The sequence below is a fragment of the Microcaecilia unicolor genome, chromosome 1 (assembly GCF_901765095.1).
Source record: "Microcaecilia unicolor chromosome 1, aMicUni1.1, whole genome shotgun sequence".
NCBI lineage: Eukaryota > Metazoa > Chordata > Amphibia > Gymnophiona > Siphonopidae > Microcaecilia > Microcaecilia unicolor.
Window position 1 is genome coordinate 353,572,883 of NC_044031.1, and position 22,642 is coordinate 353,595,524.

The following is a 22,642-nucleotide window of genomic DNA, read 5'->3' on the forward strand; positions in this document are numbered from 1 at the left end:
TGGGTATGTTGTTGGTATTCGTGAGGGGGATGGTTAGTGTTTGGTGGATTAGGGATAGTGTTACACTCCTACCCTGCTACTCCTGGTGGCGGCCATCTTGAGAGGTTCATCTGAGGGGCAGCCATCTTGAGAAGTTCATCTGTATCTGTTCCTAAGAGGCAGCCATCTTGAGAAGTTCATCTATATCTGTTCCTGAGAGGCAGCCATCTTGAGAAGTTCATCTGTATCTGTTCCTGAGAGGCAGCCATCTTGAGAAGCTTATCCTTATGAGAGTCCTCGCCCAATGAGAGTCCTCGCCTGGCAGCTGTGGCAGGGATCCTCTGATGGGAGGACTATTTAAGAGCAGAACACTGTCAGCATTTTGCTTCAGCTTCAACTTCGGTGGAGTTCGTGGTGTTTCCTGTTTTCTTGTGTCTGATGAATTTGACCTTTGCCTGAATCCTGACCATCTCTTTGTTTGCTGCCTGCCTTGACCATTGCCTGAATCCTGACCATCTCTTTTTTTTTGTTACATTTGTACCCCGTGCTTTCTCACTCATGGCAGGCTCAAAGCGGCTTACATGGGGCAATGGAGGATTAAGTGACTTGCCCAGAGTCACAAGGAGCTGCCTGTGCCTGAAGTGGGAATTGAACTCAGTTCCTCAGTTCCCCAGGACCAAAGTCCATCACCCTAACCACTAGGCCACTCCTCCACTCTTTGTTTGCTGCCTGTCTGGATCTCTGCCTGACTTCCGACCATGCTCTTGGCGTGCCTCTTCTCTCGGCTGGTGTCTCGAAGTCCTGTCGATCCTGGGGCCTGGGGGCTCAACCCCCAGAGGAAGGGGTCGCTCCAGGTGAAGTCTCGGAATTGTTCGGCCGCCTTGCGGAACTCAGGTTCGCGTTTATCTAATCTGTGCTTCGCTGGGCATAGGAGCTCACAATCGCAACAGATAGTGTTGTAGCAAATCAAGGGTTCGGATATTGCTTTAAAGATTGTTTATTCACACATATATTACATAACACTCTTATGCAGTATACATACATCACTACAGGATTGTAGCCTTCATCTGAGCTGCAACATCGGGGAAGCACCGATGACCGCCCAGAGATCTGTGGGAAAATTCCAGCAGTATACATACATCACCACAGGATTGTAGCCTTCATCTGAGCTGCAACATCAATCGGAGAAGCACCGATGACCGCCCAGAGATCTGTGGGAAAATTCCAGCACTAGCGAGGCGTCCCTCAACCAGGTACAGAGCTTCTGTTTTAGCCAGGGCTTCCCCTCTTTTTATAACAGCTCACAAACAAGTGTGCCTGGAGCAGAACAATGAGTGGCCAATCTACATTCCTCTCTCCCAGGCACCCTCTGATGAAAACACCAGCCTTTGGACTTGTTCTCAGCACAGTCCTGTAGTGAGTTACCCACCGCAACGGAGCATTGTGGTAGCAACCTGTCAAACAAATATTCTGGTAGCAACAAGTCAAAACAAACATTCTGCATGTCAGAAAACAAATATTCTGGGTCAGCATAAGTATCAAATCTTAAGTATTATACTCCAATACAAGTGTGTAGATTAGTAGGAGTAGTATGGTGGTGATCATTTTGGTGTTATTTTTCTTTGGGCTGTTGTATAGGCTATTCACTGTGTGCAGGGTTATTATTACTCTCTGTGGGTAAAGATGGAACAGTTATCTCTAGTACGTTTGGCTTAGAGGAACGCACGTCTAGTGGGCCATGTGTAAGTTGTCTTTATCAGTCATTTCTTTATGTGCTTAAGAAAATTTTTTACTTTAGGAGGCAACCTTACAAAGCAGATTATCAATTAAGGCTCTTGTGAACTAGGTCACTCTGTAGATACAGATGAGATGACCTGCTAGGAAACTTGGTGTAGACTGTATTGTTTACATTTGAAACACATAGATCTTGAACATAACGTCTCTGACCATTGCTTATCACAGTTTTACAACTGGAACAGAAGTCACAGAAGTTTTACAGTTAGAACAGTCAATAATTTTCCCTTAAGTACCGTACTTAGGAGGTATTTCTCTGTTTTGTCTTTAGACACCAGGGAAACAGTTTTGTCAGAAGGGAAGAAGACGGGAACCGGTCACGTTGGAGGGGTGACACAATGAAAGTAGCCCCCCATCATGGCATTAGAGACAGTAGAATAACTACTATTTAAGGAAATCTTGATTTTGCCAAGTCAACTTCTAGATGGCCTATTTCAATATAGACCCATATACTAACACCTATAGAACAAAAGAATTAGTCTATGAAGGAACTTTATCCATCAAAATTCTCTAAATTTTGATGGTCATCGGCGGGAGCGTCATCAGCTGGAATGTCCTCGGCTCATGTTCCTCACCTGTCTCGGCGGTCTTGCTGGCTTTGGCTCCTCGTCGCTAGATGGTCGGTGGATTGGTGGGTGAAGAGGTGAGCCGATGCTGTGTCGCGAGGTTCCGCTGTCGCTGTGTTCGCTGTCCCGCCCGCAAGGACGCGCTGGCTAGCTTTCGTTGTTCGTTGCAGGCTGCCGGCAGGGGAGCAGTCAGGCTATCGTCCTCCTCCCATCTTGCAGCCACGTCGGTCTTGACTCTTCTCACTCCACCATCGACAGAGGCTCGGTGGATTGGCAGGTGAGGGAGGGAAACCGGCGCCCTGCCGTGTGGTTCCTCATCTCAGCATTCTGGGCGGTTGGCGGGTCAGTCCTCAATGCCTGGAATGCGACCACCACTGCACCGGCCTCGTGTGGATTCCTGTGGTGGGAGGCTTGATTGCCTCTCGCTACTCTGGGGGACCCTTCTCACCTCATTTAGGGTCCTTTTACTAAGCTACGTAGGCGCCTATGTGCGCCAACTAGGAACTACCACCCAGTTACCGAATGGCTTAAGCGGTAATTTCATTTTTTATACGAATCCACTATGCGTGCCAGAAAATTTTCTGACATGTGGTGCTAACCGGGCAGTAATTGGCATTGTACGCACGCAATTACCGCTCGGTTAACATGTGAGACCTTACCGCTAAGTCAGTGGGTGGTGGTAAGGTCTCATGCCCAAAATGGACGCGTGTCAAATTTTATTTTGCCACATGTCCATTTTTGGCAAAAAAAAAAAAAAAGAGGCCTTCTATGCAGGCGTGCTGAAAAATAGACATGAGCGCATCTAATACACGCGTCTACAACAGCACAGGCCATTTTTCAGTGCACCTTAGTAAAAGGATCCCTTAGTCCCTTAAGGGAAGGAGCAAAAAGAGTCTTAGGATGCTTAGCCATACCATGCAGGCAGCCCATATACTACATCTATGGCAGAATGGAGGAAAGAGCAAATAAAGAAACATATTTACCTGTACCAGGCTATAGCAGCTAAGGTGTCATATTTGAGGTAACCATCAACTTGTCTAATTGTAACGTTTCACTAAACTGTAATCATCATCTGTTTGAATACTATCAGCCTACCATATGTAGCCTTGATTTTAAGAAGTGTGACCAGGAAGAATGGATATCCAACTGTATATAAGTTTTCATTCTACATGACATTCAATGTTCCTGTGCTTCATTAATTTGATAGTACAGTAAAGTTCCAGTTTTTAAATTACTTCATGTTGTGGTCTGGATTCTTGTGTGGATAGTCTGATGCCTGGCTTGCCCAGCCCTCCAGCCTCAGCCCTGGTCCCACCAAATAAATAACTTATATGCCCCTTCTCCCACCTTCCAGGCTGTATCTAGGTGTTTGCTTAGGCACCCAAAAAAAGTGGATTACAAAAATTTACTATTCTAGTAAGCCTACAGATCTATCCCCTTTAATAATACCTTATTTATTGTCTCGATCATTGTGATCCTTACAAGAAAACATGTGTACTTTCTTTTTGATACATTTACTTGGGACTCAATGCGTGATTCTATCTTCATTGTTATGGGTCCCTTGCTTTGGAATTATTTACCTGGTTTCTTATGACTAGAGTGCTCCTACTTACAGTTTAGGGAAAAAACTGAAGGCATTTTTGTTTTCAGTGCTTAATATGGCTGTTTTTTTTTTTTTTTTTGGAGTGGCAGACTTGAGTAAGGGCCTGGAATATGCAGTAGTCTATTGCTTTTCTCTCCCTAAACTGAATATGGATGTAATTTCTCTTCCCTCTGACTTCTTTTCTTACCTTTCATTTTATAGACTATATTGACTGTGAACTTGTGTGTCAGTATAAACTTAATAGCAGTATATCATATTCAATAAACCAAATTAAAAGTGTCTGAGAGGGACTCAGGAAACTCCAAGGTATACCCATGCTGTACTACCTTGAGGACCCCATTGGTCTGAGGTAATTTGGGCTCATTCCAAGGCAAAATGAGCCAGACAATGCCCCAATTATTTTGGCTCCTTGGAATAAGCTCCTTTGGCTTCTACCATTGGGGGGGGACCATTCCATGGCCTACGAGTGCCTCAAAGGTCTAGGTATTTGTAAAACAACCTGAACCCAAATGCAGCAGCTTCTTGGAGCAGTTTAATTGCTCTGGAGCATCCCTAATCCTTCTGGAAAGGCCTGCTATATGATGCTTACCTGAAGATCTAGGGCGATCTTCTGAATGGCGCTAAGGTGTACTTACCCCTAATCCTTCATGAGCTTTGACATTTTCCTGAAAGAGGTATTTGCCTTTGAAGAGGAGCTTGCTCAGCCTCAGCTTAGAAGGTCATCTGTGGCCCAATGTCAGAGGCACAGAACCCTAAGCCACCGCTGCTACAGCTCTTGACCTGGCTGCAATTCTAAGTCATACAAGGCATCCGCCACAAATACTGCCTCTAACTCAAGCCAGGCTGCTTCCAGTGACTGAGGGACTTGCTGGAGCAATGTTCGTGCCACATGTCTAACACATACTGCCTTGCATTACCATGGCTGAGGCTGGGTAAATGCCTGCTTAAGGAACCCCTTCACTCTCTGGCCCTACTGTAATTGTTGTCTTCTTTGTGACAGCTGTCACAGTAGCATTCACCCTTGGCAGACAGAACAGCTGTGCCAGGTCCTCCCAGGGCAAGAGATATAATCTGCCAGGTATTTGTGACCTGGATTGGTCACTGTTGGAAACAGGACACTGGGTTAGATGGACATCTGGTCTGACGCAGTATGGCTATTCTTATGTTCTTATGAACATGGTACCCATCAGCACCTCATCTGGACTATCCCACTTCACCAACACCATCCTATGGACAGCTTTGTGGAATGAGAAAGAACAGTTAGGTCACCTGAGACCCTCCAAGATCAGGTCTCCTTCTGCTGCCTCCTCCCCTGGAGCCTATGGTCTCTTTAGGCAGAAGAAAAGCTGACTCTATATAGGTACATGGCAGGTGACTCATCTACAATGGAGGGAAATTCCCCCCCCCCCCCAGAGAGCAGGAACCCAAAGGAGAAAGGCCTCACAGGGCTCCTCCTTTAAGTTTTGCAGGAACCTGTCCTCCTGGTTCTTTTCTGCCTCCTGGATGCTGGCTCAGAAACCCCCATGAGGTGACCAGCCTGGGCCACACCTTACAGAGATGCCCGCATTTCTATACACAGCTCAGCTGATAATTTCTTGCAACTGCAGGATGCCTAGACTCAAATAAATGGCTGATGAACATTCTCTCCTGTGGTTCTGGGCCATATCATGGAGTTCCAGTGGCTCTCAGGACCCCCCCCCCTACCTTCCAAGTCCTGCCACACAGGCAACATACAGCCCGACATTATGGCCAACATTCCTGCTGGTGGAAAAATGATCCCTGAAGCGGCCTGCTTCACTGAGCCTGCAGCTGACTTGCAGCCTCTTGAACACTCTCTATCACAGGTAGGGCAGTAAATCCTAGCTGCCAAAGGAAGCCATCAAGCGCCCCATACACCACAATGTCAGCTGAGTCGGGAGCTCCCCTGAAGATCGCTGGGATCTATCGGAGATCGCGATCTGAGCGACCCTGCTGCATACGAGGAGGTGGAATACCTCCTCTCATAGGGTCTGCATTACCGGGGAGCACGGAACGAGGTTCATCGGGGCGAGGAGGCCAGGGGCTAAAGCCGTGACCGAGGCCGCGAACAGGGCCTCCCCCACGAGGTGTCCATCCAGCCATCTGATTATACCAGGGCCTGCACAGCCGAGCTCGGGTGACCGATCTCACACAGGCCGATCCGACACCCATCCCATCCAGCCCACTCCAGCAAGTGTGCACTACAGTGGAGACAGGGCGAGCTGGGAGACAGCCGGGGCTGGATTAGTGCCTTAGCCAATCACCGGACTCAAGTTGCGACGGCCGACCGAGACGCGACCCTGAACCAACACCTAGGCTCCTTCCTGCCACTCGACTACCGAAAGGAGGGAACAGAAAGCGAACGGGGATCGACGAACGGAGCGAAACCGAGACCACGTAAGGCAAACCGGGTCACAAGAAAACGGACGTAGGGAGACGGGAGGGAGGAGTGCCGCAGCGCGAAGTAAGAAGAGGCAGCGATCCCGAAGCATCCAGCACGGAACCAACATACCCAATCGGTACGCTGCCCCAGCCCGAGGACAGCTTGCGTCTGGGTCCGGAGAGGCTTCCAAGTAGGGGAGGGCTTCCAGAAACTGACCTCGTAAGCATGGAGCAGGTCTGAGCAAGCCTCCTTGTAGCCTAAGAATTGAATGCAGTTGCTCTTGTCCAGGCGCAGAGCATCAGCCATGAACTAAGTGTAGATGCTCCGCTCTGCTTGTGTTGAATATAACACAAATGAGATGCGCTGTTCTTAATGTAAGGTAAGGAAGCAGCCGCTCTGTGCAAATTGCATCATAACAACAATATACATGTAATTATTCTATGAATGTAAGGCACATGACACATGCATGAACTGATATCGATCACATTGCTTAAATTGAACTGCTTCGCCTGATTGCACCACCTGAACGCATCGCATGGCTGCACCTAAACTAACTGCTTTGCTGACTACACTTACAGTAATGATCTAAACAATCCCAATCAGGACTGATCACTATTGCTCACCGCATACAAGACCTTGCATCACCTCATTTCACTGCGAGTGAGATCTGCTTCCAAGCACATGGTACTATCGATGCCAGCGCCGTTCTGCTCTGAAAGCACCATCTTCATGAACTCTCACTGCAAATGAAAACTGCTTATAAGTGTTTAGCTTTCCTGACCTAGATGCTTCACTGCATGCACTGTATATATTGTATGTGGTTTTTTGTTCCTCTTCTTTATGCACTGCATGCACTGTATATATTTGTATGTGGGGTTTTTTTTTTGTTCCTCTTCTTTATGCACTGTTTACAGGGACCCAGTAGTAGACACCATACAGTAGATATACCGCACAGATTGTACTTTACATCATATGTACTGTTACTTTAGAAATCGCTGTAGTGTCTTTACTGCTGACATGCACCCCAGCAAAATCCCCTTAACCATCTACTGTCTCATCCTACTAACACTTACAGACGATCCACGACACATATTACAACAACTTCACAACTTACGAATCACACACCACATACGTACAAATCATGCCCTCACAAAACAACAACAAAGTCCACAACAATCCGAACACCTACAGACATCTACAAGGGATGACGAAAAAAGAAAACACCAAATCCACATATCAAGGAAACAGACAACTGATAAAAATCACCACAAACCCGAACTCAAAGGAGCAATACCAATTAATACAAATAGGTTACTCTAAAGCTAGATCAATAATCGAAAAAACCACAACAATGACTGACTGGATAACAGCAGATCACCTTGACTTCCTTCTCATTAACGAAACCTGGATTCATGACTCCAAAAGACCCAATAATCCTAGAGCTCTGCCCACTAGGGTACAAAATTACCCATTGGACAAGAAAAGGAAAAAGAGGCGGAGGCATAGCTATAATTTATAAATCCAAATTCACAGTCACAACAACAGCTGAATCTATCCTTCCCCAAATCGAAATAGCGTCAGTCAGAATCAACCACCCCAACCTGCATGACCAATTAAATATAATCCTATTTTATAGACCGCCGGCCAAATGGCAAGATGCCCAGATACACTTCATGGACTTTGTATCAAACACCTGCCTGTCTTCCCAAAATATTCTGATAGCAGGAGACATCAACCTGCATCTGGAAGATATTAATATAAATAACGTACACGAATGCAAGGAATTCCTTCAACTCTGGGAGATCCACTGGCCTAACATGCAACCCACCCACAAGAAAGGACATTCATTAGACATCATAACCCACAAATTTTCATCAGAAGCGAACCTCAGAATAAAAGACACAAAATGGACAGCCACACCATGGTCAGACCATTACAAGGCAAACACTTCCCTCCTTTGGAAAACAAAAGAGACACAACAAAAGCAAGAAAAAAGAACATATACCACAAGAGGCAAGATAGACCCCATAAAATTTTGGCAACAAATATACACCGACGAATGGACAACAACTACAGACTCACCCCAATTTTTACAAGAATTGGACAACAGATGCAAAACAGTTCTAGACGAGATAGCACCACTCCAAACTAGAACCTCACATAGGAAAAGCGCAATCCCTTGGTTCAACGAAGAACTGAAAGACCTAAAAACACAGGTTAGAAGACTAGAAAGAGCTTGGAGAAAAAAAAAAGACGAACACACATTCAAAGAGTGGAAACAGTCGCAAAGAAAATACAAATACAAAATCAGACAAACCAAAAGAATGCATTACAGTACTATAATAGGACCTAATTACAAGGACACGCATAAACTCTTCGCACTTGTAAACAATCTCCTAAATACCGCAAGGGTCACTTCAAATTGTACAGAAACCCCATCGGCAACTAACCTAGCGAATTATTTCAAGGAAAAAATCATAAAGCTCCGACACATGATACCGAGCAACACCATTGAGTACACAAGCATCCTTGAATGCTTAGACCCGAAACCTGGGGAATATCCAGTCGACCGATCATGGACCGACTTTGACTTGATTTCAGTAAACGAACTTACACACTGGCTCGGAAAATACGCCAAATCTCAATGCAAACTTGACATCTGCCCTATTAGCCTATTAAAAGCCGCCCCCAAACAATTCAAAAAAGACCTCACGAACCAAATAAACTACAGACTCCTAAATGGTGTCTTCCCCAAGAACAAAGGAAATATCCTTCTCACTCCACTGCCAAAAGATGCCAAGAAAAGCACAATGGACCTAACAAACTACCGACCAGTTGCTTCTATCCCGCTCACAACAAAACTGATGGAGGGCATAGTGACGAAACAACTCACGGAATACCTAACCAAACACTCAATCCTACATGAGTCCCAATCAGGATTTAGATCAAATCATAGCACTGAAACTGTACTTATGTCTGCAATGAATTCATTCAAAAAAACAATTGCAACCGGTAAGAACATACTCGTACTGCAATTCGACATGTCTAGTGCTTTCGACATGGTAGACCATGGAATACTACTACACCTGTTAGAATATTTCAGAATCAGAGGCCCAGTTCTCAACTGGTTCAAAGGATTCCTCACCACCAGATCCTACCAAGTAACAACGAACAATGACAGATCACCACCCTGGACACCGGAATGTGGAGTTCCTCAGGGATCCCCCCTCTCGCCAACTATTTTCAACCTAATGATGATACCACTAGCCAAACTATTAGCCAATCAGAACCTGAACTCCTACATATATGCGGATGATGTCACGATCCACATCCCATGCAAAAACAACCTAAACGAAATAACCAATGAGATCAATCAGAGCCTCCAAATCATGCACTCTTGGGCGGACTCATTCCAGCTAAAACTGAACACGGAAAAAACTCAATGTCTAGTTCTCACTTCCCAATACAACACAAACAACTACCCTATCATAACCACACCTTACTGCACACTCCCTATTTCAGAAAATCTGAAACTTCTTGGAGTTACCATCGATCGAAACCTCACAATTGACACCCATGTGAAGAACACAACGAAAAAAATGTTCTACTCGATGTGGAAACTCAAAAGAATAAAACCTTTTTTCCCAAGAAACATCTTCCACACCCTAGTACAGTCGCTAGTGATAAGTCACCTGGACTACTGCAACGCTCTGTATGCAGGCTGTAAAGAACAGACCATTAAAAAACTCCAAACAGCCCAGAACACCGCAGCCCGACTCATCTTTGGAAAAACCAAATACAAAAGTGCGAAGCCCATAAGAGAGAAACTGCACTGGCTCCCGCTCAAGGAACGAATTGAGTTCAAGATCTGTACGACCATACACAAAATCATTCACGCAGAAGCCCCACTCTACATGCTAAACTTAGTAGACCTACCGCCCAGAAACGCCAGAAGATCAGCCCGCAAGTTCCTCCATCTGAACTTCCCCAGCTGTAAAGGAATTAAATACAAACAGGCATACCCTACTACCTTTGCGTACAAAAGCACAGATATGGAATGCACTACCCATGGCCCTGAAAACCACGGACAACTTAACCAGCTTTTGCAAATCTTTGAAGACACACCTCTTCGACAAGGCCTACAAAAGACATCCTCAATGAAACAAACCACTCCTTATATCACCCATGTGCTGTAAAACACCTCTCACATGATCTTACCCAACACCTCCCATCCAAATCCTCTTCTACCTTCAGCTTATTATCGACTGTATCTAATTTCATGTAATGACTATATCATATTAACATCCTGTAAGCCACATTGCGCCTGCAAAAAGGTGGGATAATGTGGGGTACAAATGCAATAAATAATAATAATAATATCATGGAGTTCCAGTGGCTCTCCCTTGCTCAGGACCCCCCCTACCTTCCAAGTCCTGCCACACAGGCAACATACAGCCCGACATTATGGCCAACATTCCTGCTGGTGGAAAAATGATCCGTGAAGCGGCCTGCTTCACTGAGCCTGCAGCTGACTTGCAGCCTCTTGAACACTCTCTATCACAGGTAGGGCAGTAAATCCTAGCTGCCAAAGGAAGCCATCAAGCGCCCCATACACCACAATGTCAGCTGAGATCTGCTATCGTACCACATGCTGGTGCTAACTCTAGGCCCCTATCCAGGCCTATCTACTTAGACTGACCATCTGCCTCCCCACACTGCTCAGGTGCACAACTAGGCAGGAAATTCCCACTCTTTTCCCAAAAGATGGACCTTTTCTCTGAGAGCCCCTTTTTAAAAATGTTCTTTCATTGGCTTGAGTCCTGGCCAAGGAGAAAGGATAGGGGGGAAAACAAGAGGTGGATGGGAGGGGGCAAGAAGAGAGTCACATGCATGTCACAGCAAGGACCCTTTCTGAAAGGGACTTCATGCCCACTAACCATTCCCTGCGCTGGCAGGTATATTGCCTAGCTCTAGTCTGCTAGGGTAGGACAGTGGCCCATCCCATACTCCCAGGTTGCTGGCTCCCCCAGCTCTATCAGCAAAAGTCCTTGAACTAATCCTGAGAGCACTCCTGGTAATGGGTCCACCTGGGAAAAAGCCCTTCGCCCAACCTTCAGGGATCCTACTCCCTACTCAACTGCTGCACAATCCAAAGTGAAACCACCGCTGGAAGCAGAGAATACTGAAGAGAAGAACTGCACCACCTTGAGATGGTGATGGTGATGTCACTAACCTTCAGTGCTGTCTGTCTTCATCTGCTGGTTAGGGGACACAACCCACTAGTCTGGACTGATCTAGCAGAGATACGGAAATGCCATTATTCTAAGGTAAAATTATGTATCATACCTGATAATTTTCTTTCCATTAATCATAGCAGATCAATCCATAGGCTGGTGGGTTGTGTCTATCTACCAGCAGGTGGAGATAGAGAGCAATCTTTTGCCTCTCTATATGTGGTCATGTGCTACCAGGAAATCCTCAGTATAATCGATATCAAAGCTCCATCCGCAGGAATCACAAAACATAGAGAATTACACCCACAAAGGGACACTCTGCCACCCAACCACCACCGAAGCGGGGGGGGGGGGCACCCACACCCGCAAACGCGGGGGGAACTGGCATGTCCTGCTACCGCAACCGCGGGAGGAGCTGGCTTAACCCATCACCGCAAAAGCGAGAGGGAAACAAAGCTACCCTACTACCGCACGAAGCGGGAGGGAGCACTGGCATAATTTAGTTATGAATCCAACCACCGTTGAAACTGGGTGAAAGAAGCAGCAGCTCACTGTAATACAAAGTCGTCCCAACTCCAGGGAAATCCAAGTGGAAGAACTTGAACTCGAAGTCCTCCTGAACAGGAACTGAAGTCTAAACTTGAACCTGAAATATAACTGAACTAGAACAAACAGTACAGATATCTGGGAGGGACTATGGATTGATCTGCTATGATTAATGGAAAGAAAATTATCAGGTATGATACATAATTTTACCTTCCATATCATCAAGCAGATCAATCCATAGAGTGGTGGGATGTACCCAAGCAGTACTCACCCAGGGCGGGACATGGAAATCCCAGAACGCAACACTGAAGCTCCAAACTGGGCCTCGGCCCGTGTTGCCACGTCCAAGCGATAATGCCGTGAGAAGGTATGAGCTGACGCCCAAGTCGCCGATCTGCAAATCTCCTCCAAGGAAACGGACCTGGACTCTGCCATCAAAGCTGCCTGAGCTCTAGTAGAATGAGCCTTCAGCTGGATAGGCAGCACCTTCCCTGTGGCCACATAAGCCGCCGCAATCGTTTCCTTGACCCAACGTGCCACGGTAGGTTTAGATGCCTGCAGACCCCTACGGGGGCCCACGAACAGCACGAACAGATGATCCGACTTCCGGAAATTGTTGGTCACTTCCAAGTATCTGATGATAACTCGTCTAACATCCAGGCATCTGAGAGCACGATACTCCTCTGGATAATCCTCCCTACGGAAGGAGGGTAGACAAAGCTGCTGATTCACATGGAAGCGAGAAACAATCCTGGGCAGGAAGGAAGGCACTGGGCGAATAGACACTCCTGCCTCCATGAACCGCAGGAACGGCTCTCTACACGAGAGCGCCTGGAGCTCGGAAACCCTCCTGGCTGAAGCAATTGCCACCAAAAAGACCGCTTTCAACGTCAGGTCCTTCAGAGACAGCCGCGATAATGGCTCAAAGGGTGGCTTCTGCAAGGCCCGCAGCACCAGATTGAGATTAAACGTAGGCACTATCGAGTGCAGAGGAGGGCGTAGGTGATTAACCCCTTTGAGAAAATGCACCACATCTGGCTGAGAAGCCAGGGAAGCACCCTTCAGGCGACTCCTGAAGCAAGCTAGAGCCGCTACCTGGACCTTAAGAGAGCTGAACGACAGGTCTTTCTCCAGACCTTCTTGCAGGAATGCCAACACTGAAGCAATTGGCGCCGTGAAGAGCGACAGGGATCCTGCCTCGCACTATGATACAAAGGTACGCCATACCCTGGCGTACATAGAAGTAGAGCACTTCCGTGCTCTCAGCATAGTGGTGATGACCTTGTCTGAGAAGCCCTTCTTCTTCAGCCGCTTCCGCTCAAGAGCCAGGCCGTAAGACCAAAGGGGGAGGGATCCTCCATCACCACGGGACCCTGATGTAAGAGGCCCCGCTCCGCTGGAAGCCGCAGAGGACTGTCTACGGAAAGCCGGATCAGGTCCGCATACCAAGGGCATCTGGGCCAGTCTCGACCCACCAGGACCACCCAGCTGAGAATTCTGCCCAGCATAGGCCAAGGCGGGAACACGTAGAGAAGCTCCTGTACCGGCCACTGCTGGAGAAGAGCATCGACCCCCAGAGATCGAAGGTCTCGTCCTCTGCTGAAGAACCGCGGCACTTGGCAATTGGCCGAGGTCGCCATCAGGTCCAAGGTCGGCATGCCCCAGCACTTCGTGATTTCCAAGAACACCCGAGCAGACAGTTGCCACTCTCTGGGATCCAAGGTATGGCGACTGAGAAAGTCCACCTCGACATTCAGGACTCCCGCAATGTGAGCCGCCGACAGCTGGTCCAGATTCGCCTCTGCCCACTGGCATAACTTCATGGCCTCCCTAGCTAGGGGGGGCGCTCCTGGTACCTCCCTGGCGATTGACATAGGCCACGACCGTGGTCTGACAGGATTCGAACTGGCCTCAGAATCAGTACCTGAAGAAATGCTTGAAGCACCAACCGAATGGCCCGAAGTTCCAAGAGGTTGATGGACCACTTCGCCTCCACCGGCGACCATATCCCCTGCGCTGTCCTTCCCAGGCAGTGGGCTCCCCAGCCCGTCAAGCAGGCATCCGTCGTAACGGCAATCCACTCCGGGGACGTGAAAGGCATACCGGCTGACAACTTGTCTGACATCAGCCACCAACTTAGCGCCCTTCTCACCACCGGGTTCAGGGGAAGGCGAACTGCGTAATCCTCCGAAACCGGAGTCCAGCGCCGCAGAAGAGAGTGCTGTAGTGGCCTCATATGGGCCCTGGCCCAGGGCACTACTTCCATCGTGGCCGTCATGGAGCCCAACAGCTGCACATAATCCCAAGCCCGAGGAGCTGAGGAGGCTAGGAACCGGCCCACCTGGGCCTGAAGCTTGAGGCTCCGGTTGTCCAGCAGGAACACTCTGCCCACTTGGGTGTCGAACCGAACACCCAGATACTCCAGGGACTGAGTCGGGCGCAGCTGACTTTTCTCCCGGTTGATGATCCATCCCAGGGAGCTCAGAAGAGCAATGACCCTGTCTGTCGCTCTCCCACACTCCACAAAGGAGGGAGCTCGAATCAGCCAGTCATCCAGGTAGGGATGGACTTGCACTCCTTCCTTGCGGAGATAAGCCGCAATGACCACCATCACTTTGGAGAAGGTCCGCGGAGCCATAGCCAACCCGAACGGGAGGGCTCTGAACTGGAAGTGCCGGCCCAGCACTGCAAAACACAGTAAGTGCTGATGAGGCGGCCAGATGGGAATGTGCAGATAAGCTTCCTTGATGTCCAAGGATACCAGGAATTCTCCTTCTTGTACCGCAGCAATCATGGAGCGGAGAGTCTCCATACGGAAATGCCGTATTCGCAAGGCCCGATTGACTCCCTTGAGGTTGAGAATAGGCCAAGAAGAGCCTCCTTTCTTTGGCACCACAAAGTAAATGGAGAAACGTCCTGTGCCACGCTGCTCTACAGGCACTGGGACCACCGCCCCAAGGCGGAGCAAGTTGTCCAGAGTCTGCTGAACTGCTGCCACATTGAGGGGAGACTTGCAGGGAGAGTTCAAGAACCCGTCTCTCAGGGGCCGGCAGAACTCCAACTTGTAGCCGTCTCTGATGACTTCTAGAACCCAAGCGTCTGAAGTTACCCCTGGTCCACTCACCCAGAAAAGAGGATAGCCTTCCTCCTATCTGCTCTGGGCCATGGACCAGGGCCCCGTCATTGGGTACGAGACCCTGGGGGAGGACCGGAGAAAAAAACCTCCTGAGCGGCGGTCTCTGCGAAAGGAATGCTGCTTCGGGGAGAACCTCTGCTTGAAGAAGGAGGAGGAGGAGGAGCCCGACTTGCCCGGGCGATACCGACGGGCTTCTTGAAAACGGCCCTTAGAGGAACCAGGGCGAGCACTGCTGGCCCTTGCCTTGACCTCCGGCAACCTCTTGCCTTTAGAACTGCCGAGATCCATCACGATCTTGTCCAGTTCATCCCCGAAGAGCAGCTTGCCCTTAAAAGGCAACTTGGCTAAGCGGGATTTGGAGGCATGGTCAGCTGACCAATGCTTAAGCCATAGCCATCGATGGGTAGAGACTGTTGGAGACATATCTTTAGCCGAGGCTCTCAAAACATCATACAGCAAGTCTGCCAAGTAAGCCAAGCCCGACTCCAGGACCGGCCAATCCACCCTCAAGGAGGGGGAGGCCTGCTGCACCACCGTCAGGCATGCCCTGGCCACAAAGGAGCCGCAAACCGAGGCCTGCAAACTCAAAGCGGCCGCTTCAAAGGCTAACTTTAAGGCCACTTCCAATTTCCTGTCCTGTGAATCCTTAAGGGCAGAGCCATCTTCCACCTGTAAAGCCGTTTTTTTGTCACAGCAATGATTAGAGAGTCCACTGCCGGCCAGCACAAGGCCTCCTGTTCACTCTCTGGCAGAGGGTACAGACGAGTCATGGCCCTGGCTACCTTGAGGCTCGCCTCAGGAGAATCCCATTGAGCCGAAATTAAGAGTTTTCATGGCTTCATGGATGTGGAAGGTCCTGGAAGGGCGCTTGGTTCCCAACATAATAGCGGAGAGGAAATACTCAAGATGCTCATAGCCTGAACTAACAGGTTAGGCAATTCCTCTGAGCGAAAAAGCAGCGCTGCAGAGGGGTCATCTCCCCCATCAGGGCGAGGATCAGCCTCCTCCAAAGAATCTCCAAGGGACCTTTGGGAGAACTCAGAAATGCTGCCCTCATCTACATCAGAGGAGACAGAGTCCCCTAAGACCTAAGATCCACCCGAGGGCGCTTGATCAGGGAAGCCTCTTCCCCCATATCTGACAGGGGAGCAGGAGCAGCGTTATGCAGTTGAAAGGCCTGATGCAGCAACAAAATAAACTCGGGAGAGAAACCCCCGTTTGTGCACCTCTGCAACCTGGGCCACAGCCCTAGAGGAACTCTCAACCTCCACTCCATAGAGCGGGGGAGAGGCGCGCTGCGCATCCAAAATGGCGTCCAGCACATCACTTCGCAAAGGAGCTGCGCGGGAAGCATGGCGCTTAAACTTTGCCATCTTCTTACCGCCGCCCAACTCAAAGGCGGCCATACCACAGGCCGTCCGAGCTGCATGGGTGGCCAACGTCGGAAGGGCGGACATCGGGGGAAGGGCGCCTAAGGCGGGAAAGGCCGCCGACGCTCCAGTGGAGGAAAAACCGGCTAAATCAGCAAAGTCCGGAAGGGCGCCCAAAAAGGGCTTCTCTGCCTCCGATCCCCGCGCCTCCCCACTAGCCGCGCGATCGCGGTCTGGGGAGCGCTTTTTTGCGCCCTTACCATCCAACGCCATGATCCACAAGGGAAACGTTTGGGGAATCCCCTGCTCGCTAGGAAAAGGTAAAATTACCTGCTTCTTGCTCCAAGCTGCAACAAATTGTGTCCCAGTGAGCAGCTGCAGTAAAATCTTTTCTGCTTCAAGATTGTTATGTTTTTTTTAACGGAGCCAGCGGGAGGGGGGAGAAAAGGAGGGACCTGGCACCACCAGGTTTGTACTTGCTCACAAAGAGCCCTCAACCCCAGGTACTTAAGAAAGCCTAAGTAAATAGGCGTGGAGACCAAGCCAGAGCTGCTGCGTGTGACCACACAGCTGCTAGATAGAGAGAATACTGAGGATTTCCTGGTAGCACATGACCACATATAGAGAGGCAAAAGATTGCTCTCTATCTCCACCTGCTGGTAGATGGACACAACCCACCAGTCTATGGATTGATCTGCTTGATGATATGGAAGCATTTAGACTTCAGGACCTTCTTTACAGAAATGCCTTCCCTGTGTGCCTGCTGAGGCTTTTTAATTAGTTTTCATGACGCAAGAGCAGTATGTGACTGCTAGTCCTTAGAGATGGCACTATGGTTGTGGTCTACTATGCAGAGGTGAAAGTGATTTTCCATCACCTTGGAATGAGGATTAAACATGTGTAACTGAGGTGAAGATCTGGTAAAGATTCATCAGCTGCTACACTCAATTCCGTAGAGCCTTAAAATCCATTCTATTCAAGAAATGCATCTTACCAAACCCCTCGTAAATCTGGTTCCCCAACATGGCTTTTTCAATACGTCTAACACCAAACTGAAGTCCTTTTCACTGCATCTATGTATTAGACTGACTTATCTACCTGCTAACCCGCTCTGTAATCTGCTATGAAACTTGTCTTCCCAATGCTCTTGTTGAATTATCTTTACTCTGAAATCCGCTCTGAACCTCTTCAGGTATGAGCGGAATATAAGCACCTGGTAAAATAAAGTAAAGATGCCTGCACTTTAGGTTAAGAAGTCTGAGCCAATATGTGTGCCAAGCTGGAAGACAATGGTGCTTCCAATTATGAGGGCATTTTTGAAGTCACTGCAGAGAGGATTATCTACAGACAAGGACCTGCTGGAGTGCAAGACCCAGTCAATCTCTGAACCAAGCAAGGTCTTTGCTCCTCTGTCGGCACAAACAAGAGCCTCTTCTCTGTCTCACAGCAGTTCCAAAAGCAATTGAGGCAATCCTTCTGGACTCGCCAGGAGACAGGTCTATATAGTATTTGCATTCAACTAGTTATGTTCTGAGCCTAAGGAGATGAGACACCTTGCATGTGTGTTAAAGTTTGAAATTTTCTTTCCACAGTCTGGCTAAGGCTGAAAACCAAGCTTGGTCTACACCATATTTCACAGGGTCCAAATGAAGAAACAAAAATATTTTTTAATTTAAATAAAAAAATAAATAGTCAAGGAAAATAGGCTAGAAAAGAAAACTCTTCAAAACTTGAAAGCTTTTTTTCATCCATTTGGCAGAGCAGAAAACATAAAACTGACATGATACAAGAGACTACTGTTTCCAGAAAAGGCTGCACATAATCAGAACTTTCTATTAATTCTGAGTTCTGAGTTGTTCTGCTTCAGCGCTATTCGATGATATTACCAGACTCTGACCTGACTCAGTTCTGCCTGTTGACAGTGAAACGTTCCCAAGAGGGAAGTATTGAGCATATGGGGAGCAATTCCATAAAGTAGTGCCTATTTTTAGGCACCAAGTAAGCGCCTACTTTCATTTACATAATACAAGTGTAGTAGAACAATATGCACATTTAATTTAGGAGCAATCATTTATTGTAATCATAAAACTGGTATAAATGCTTGCACATAGATTGCTAAAAAAAAGTGCATAAATATGTAACTGTGTGCCTGATCCATGCTCCACCCATGTGTAAACCCATCTTAAAACTATAAACCATTGCATTTAGGTGCCATTTTTAAAATAATGTATAGCTGGAATATTGGAATTTATGCACGTATATGCCCATATTCTAGTCATTTACTTCCCTTTTTGGTGCCTAAATGTTGGCACCTCTTTATAGAATTACCCCCGAAGGGATAATTTTATAAAGGGTTTTTAAAGTATAAATCTTGTTTTATATGCATAAAAAGACTCTTTTAAAATTATTCCAGAGATTATGTGCATAAAAGTACATGTGGTGACAAGGTGTGTACTTTTAAGTGACACATGAATAGGCATGTTTGACGGCCTAATTTGGATGGAGCATGGGCTGAGTCAAAAAGTATACAGAAAGGCAAAATTAGGTTTTACCTGATAATTTTCTTTCCATTAGTCTATCCTGTGGGATAGCTGTGTCCATCAACCAGAAGATGGAGATAGAGAACTGAAAACTGAGTTGAGACATCTCTCTCTTGGAATGCAGTCCAACTCCTCAGTATTTATGTAGACAATCAGTAAGAATAAACACAACAACCTTAAACAACTCACTAACCTAACACTAACCAGATGAGTAAACATGAGTGGACCTCTCTCATCTCTGGACAACTTGTACAGAACAAGAGATATGCAGGAAGCACAATGCAAGGTGACAGTCATTATTTGACCCATTACTTCACACCCACTAAACATCTCAGAAACCTCAGATGGGCCTCTAGAATAATGGGAAGGTCTAATGGAAAGAAAATAATCAAGTAAGACCTAATTTCTCCTTCATTACACAGCTTTCCACTATTCCAGAACCTAAGGGATGTTTAAAAGCAATCCCTAGAGTGGGTGGGGTCCTAGCACCACCACCCTGAGGACCGAAACCCCAAAACTGGCTACCGAGTGTGCTGCAATGCCCACCCTATAGTGCTTGGCAAAGGTATGCAGCGTCAACCATGACACTGCCTTGCAAATATCCGCCAGAGACAGTAAGGTAGTTTTCTGCTCATGATGCTACTGTACGCCCCATACAATGAGCACGCAAGACCTGAGGATCCGGATCCCCACAAGCAAATAAGCTGAAACAATAATCTGTTTCAGCCTTCTAGAAATTATGGGCTTGGAAGCCATGAGGCCAAGTCTCTGCTTACCAAAAAGCACAAACAGTCTGTCCGATTTGTGAAACTCATCCGTGACTTCCAGATATCTAATGAGGACTCTATGCACATTGAGAAGCTTCAAGCTGAAGAGACCTGGTCTCTTTAGCCTTTCCTCATAGGGAGGTCGTCCTATCCCGTTTATCACTTTATTTATTTATTTGGTCCACTTGTATCCCACATTTTCCCAGCTTATGCGGGCTCAATGTGGCTAACAAAGTTACTAGAAAATTATATAATACAACAGGTTAAATTTGTTCCAGTAAACAATCTTACAAATTAAGTACACAGTAGCTAAAAGGAGAGAATACGGATGGGAATACAGGAGCATCAAAAGAGAAGCTGACAAAGGGTAAAGAGCGGGTAAACTAACAAAATGGTGGGAAAAAGGGGTTAAACAGCATTGTTTACTTTGGGGTAGGCCTTATTAAACAAATAAGTTTTTAGTAATTTTTTAAAAGTTTGATGATCCGATGTCTCTTTCAGGAGCCTCGGCAGAGCATTCCAGGTTCGTGGGCTGATGAATGAAAAGGAAGGCGCATAGATTGTCTTGTATTTTAGATTTCTGCATGAAGGATAGTGCAGATTAAGATAAATTCGAGATGACACCAAGGAATTTCTAACAAGTAAATCAATCAAATCACACATGTAACTTGGTGCTTCGCCATAAATGATCTTGTGAGTTAAGGCACAGATCTTGAAATCAACATAGTCCTTACTGGGAAGCCAGTGAAGTCTCACACGAAGAGGCTGCGCACTGTCGTAATGAGATTTACCAAAGAACAGTCTGGCTGCGGTGTTTTGAACAGTCTGGAGCTTCTTCAGAATATAGTGGGAACAACCAGCGAAAATTCCACTGCAGTAATCGATGTGGCTTAAGACCAAAGAATGAATCAGGGTTCAAAATATATCTTTTGGCAGGAGCTGTTTGATGCGTTTAAGCTTCCACAAAGATAAGATTCGCCACATCTCATTGCAAATTAGACATATGTCCAAACAACCTTATGACATCTGCCCCTCAACAATTTATAACAGACCTCACGAATCACATGAATTATATGTTACAAATTGGACTCTTCCCGAAGGAGAAAGGAAACATTCTACTCACCCCTATACGCAAAGAAGAGTACTAGTGAACTAACCAACTACAGGCCAGTAGCATCCATTCCCTTAATAACCAAACTAACGGAAGGGATGATAACCAAAAAACTCACAAACTATTTAAACAAATTCTCAATACTACACGACCCCCAGTCAGGATTCCGGTCTAACCACAGTACGGAAACGGTACTAGTTACTCTCATGAATAAATTTAAACAAATGATTGCAACTAGCAAGAACATACTACTTCTACAATTTGATATGTCTAGCACCTTCGACAAGGTTGATCATGGAATACTACTACATATACATAGTAACATAGTAGATGACGGCAGAAAAAGACCTGCACGGTCCATCTAGTCTGCCCACGATAAACTCATATGTGTATACCTTACCTTGATTTGTACCTGTCTTTTTCAGGGCACAGACCGTATAAGTCTGTCCAGCAGTATTTCCCGCCTCCCAACCACCAGTCCCGCCTCCCATCCCCGGCTCCGGCACAGACCCCGTATAAGTCTGCCCTCCCCTATCCTAGCCTCTCAACCACCAACCCCTCTTCACCCCGCCACCCAATTTCAGCTAAGCTTCTGTGGATCCATTCCTTCTGCACAGGATTCCTTTGTGCCTATCCCACGCATGTTTGAATTCCGTTACCGTTTTCATCTCCACCACCTCCCGCGGGAGGGCATTCCAAGCGTTCACCACCCTCTCTGTGAAGAAATACTTCCTGACATCTTTCCTGAGTCTGCCCCCCTTCAATCTCATTTCATGTCCTCTCGTTCTACCGCCTTCCCATCTCCGGAAAAGATTCGTTTGCGGATTAATACCTTTCAAATATTTGAACGACTGTATCATATCACCCCTGTTCCGCCTTTCCTCCAGAGTATACATGTTCAGGTCAGCAAGTCTCTCTTCATACGTCTTGGAACGCAACTCCCATACCATCCTCGTAGCTTTTCTTTGCACCGCTTCCATTTTTTTAACATCCATATCCTCGAGTACTTCGGAATTGGAGGCAACGTTCTCAACTGGTTCAAGGGGTTCCTAACCACACGATCATACCAAGTGACATCTAATTCGACTACATCAGCTACATGGATACCTGAATGCGGAGTTCCACAGGGATCCCCCCTCTCACCGACCTTATTCAACTTAATGATGATACCCTTGGCGAAACTACTATCAAACCAAAACCTTAACCCATACATATACGCAGACGACTTAATGATCTACATCCCATTTAAACAAGATTTAAAGGAAATTTCCAATGACATCAACCAAAGCCTACATATCATGCACACATGGGCAGACGCATTTCAGCTGAAACTCAATGCAGAAAAAACCCAATGCCTAATACTCACTTCGCAACATAACACGAACAAATTCACCACCATTAACACACCAAAACTTAATCTTCCAATTTCGGACACCTAAAAATTCTTAGAGTTACCATTGATCAACACCTAACACTTGAGAGTCACGCGAAAAACACAACTAAGAAGATGTTCCAATCAATGTGGAAATTAAAAAGAGTAAGACCTTTCTTCCCAAGGACCGTCTTCCGTAACCTGGTACAATCAATGGTACTCA

At 47.0% G+C, this 22,642-nt stretch overlaps 1 protein-coding gene across 1 annotated transcript in view; it reads left to right on the forward strand.

The window, feature by feature from the left end:
* The window catches only part of LOC115479945, a 72,934-nt gene that overhangs the window by 19,024 nt on the left and 31,268 nt on the right, over window positions 1–22,642 (forward strand). Inside the window, exon 3 of the mRNA XM_030218328.1 lies at window positions 4,943–5,020. Within this exon, the coding sequence (XP_030074188.1) occupies window positions 4,943–5,020 (78 nt within the window). The remainder of the gene's footprint in view (window positions 1–4,942; window positions 5,021–22,642) is intronic.